The sequence below is a fragment of the Callorhinus ursinus genome, unplaced genomic scaffold (genome assembly GCF_003265705.2).
Source record: "Callorhinus ursinus isolate GAN/ISIS: 27379988/994484 unplaced genomic scaffold, GSC_fseal_2.0 scaffold8161, whole genome shotgun sequence".
NCBI classification, from domain to species: domain Eukaryota; kingdom Metazoa; phylum Chordata; class Mammalia; order Carnivora; family Otariidae; genus Callorhinus; species Callorhinus ursinus.
The window spans coordinates 1-2,063 of NW_027405211.1; the positions used below are offsets into that span (position 1 = coordinate 1).

The window sequence follows — 2,063 nt, forward strand, 5'->3', positions numbered from 1 at the left end:
CATACAAATGGCCAACAGACACATGAAAAAATGCTCCATATCACTTGCCATTAGGGAAATAAAAGTCAAAACCACAATGAGATACCACTTCATACCAGTCAGAATGGCTAAAATTAGCAAGACAAGGAACAACAAATGTTGGCATGGATGTGGAGAAAGGGTAACCCTCTTACACTGCTGGTGGGAATGCAAGCTGATACAGCCACTCTGAAAAACAGTATGGATGTTCCTCAGGACATTAAAAAGAGAGTTACTCTATGAACCAGGAGTTGAACTACTGGGTATTTACCCCAAAGATACAGATGTAGTGAAAAGAAGGAGCACATGCACCCCAATGTTCATAGCAGCAATGTCCACAATAGCCAAACTATGGAAGGAGCCAAGATGTCCTTCAATGAATGAAGATATCGTTCAGCCCGGACTGCCGCACCATGGCGGAGGAGGAGCTGGAGGCTCTGAGGAAACAGAGGCTGGCCGAACTGCAGGCGAAACATGGGGATCCTGGCGATGCAGCACAACAGGAAGCAAAACACAGGGAAGCAGAAATGAGAAACAGTATCTTAGCCCAAGTCCTGGATCAGTCAGCCCGGGCCCGTTTAAGTAACTTAGCACTTGTAAAGCCCGAAAAAACTAAAGCAGTAGAGAATTACCTCATACAGATGGCAAGATATGGACAACTAAGTGGGAAGGTATCAGAACAAGGTTTAATAGAAATCCTTGAAAAAGTAAGCCAACAAACAGAAAAGAAAACCACAGTTAAATTCAACAGAAGAAAAGTCATGGACTCTGATGAAGAGGACGATTATTGAAATTTAAGATGTTTAGAGACTGGAACTTAAAGGAACAGTTCTAGGACTGATAATACTGGGTAGAAGTGAAGATCTGATTATTTACTTTGTTTATTGTCTATATGCCTTTTAAAAAAATAAACTTGTTATGCAAAATAAAAAAAAGATATCGTTCATATATGCAATGGAATATTACTCAGCCATCAGAGAGAGAATGAATATCTTTCATTTACATTGATATGGATGGAACTGGAAGGTATTATGCTAAGTGAAATTAGTCAATCAGAGAAACACAATTATCATATGGTTTCACTCATATGTGGAACGTAAGGAATAGTGCAGAGGACAAAAGGGTTGGGGGGGGACTGAATGGGAAAGAATCAGAGAGGGAGACAAACCATATGAGACTCTTGACTCTGGGAAACAAACTGAGAGTTGCAGAAAAGGAGGTGGGGGATGAGGTAACTGGGTGAAGGGCATTAAAGAGGGCATGTGATATGATGAACACTAGGTGATATACTCAACTAATGACTCATTGAACATTATATCAAAAACTAATGATGTAGGGGCGCCTGGGTGGCTCAGTTGGTTAAGCGACTGCCTTTGGCTCAGGTCATGATCCCACAGTCCTGGGATCAAGTGCCGCATTGGGGTCCTTTCTCGGTGGGAAGCCTGTTTCTCCCTTTCCCACTCCCCCTGCTTGTGTTCCCTCTCTCGCTGTCTCTTTCTCTGTCAAATAAATAAATAAAATCTAAAAAAAAAAAAAAAAAAACTAATGATGTACTATACCTGGGCTAACTGAATTTAAATAAGTAAAAAAAAATTTTTTTAAAGAAAATCTAAGATGATCTACTGAAAAAAAGTATTAGAACTGATAAAAGTTCATTATGTAGCTCAATATAAGATCATCTTGTAAACACCAATGACATTCCTATAAACCTGCTAATACCATTCAACATCATGGAAAAAATAATGCCATTGGCAACAGAACAATAGGGTCAACAAAAATATGTTGGAATATACCTAAGTGGAAATATGCAAAACTTTAAGGATCAATCATGGAATTTTACTTACAGATATATACAGGAATCTTAAAAATAGAGGCACACACTTTGTTCCTGAAGGAAATAGTAGAACATTTAAGGAAGTCTACTCTTCTCAAATTAGTTTACGTATCCAATCCAGCCCCATTCAGAATCCTCATTGGGCAGCTTTACACCATGTGTTGAATTCTGAAATGCTCGTTCTTTCTTTTTTTAAAAATTTTTTATTGTT

General features: G+C 38.7%; 1 protein-coding gene across 1 annotated transcript; it reads left to right on the forward strand.

Annotated features, from left to right (window-relative positions):
* Window positions 1-421: 421 nt before the first annotated feature.
* On the forward strand, window positions 422-947 carry LOC112817894 (programmed cell death protein 5). The gene has a single exon (XM_025865217.2). It carries the CDS (start codon window positions 432-434, stop codon window positions 807-809), a length of 378 nt encoding a protein of 125 aa, XP_025721002.1. The 5' UTR covers window positions 422-431; the 3' UTR covers window positions 810-947.
* The last annotated feature ends 1,116 nt before the right edge of the window (window positions 948-2,063 follow it).

Bases quoted from the DNA above. Each gene is read 5' to 3' on its own strand.
- LOC112817894 (XM_025865217.2), top strand. From the start codon at position 432: ATGGCGGAGGAGGAGCTGGAGGCTCTGAGGAAACAGAGGCTGGCCGAA.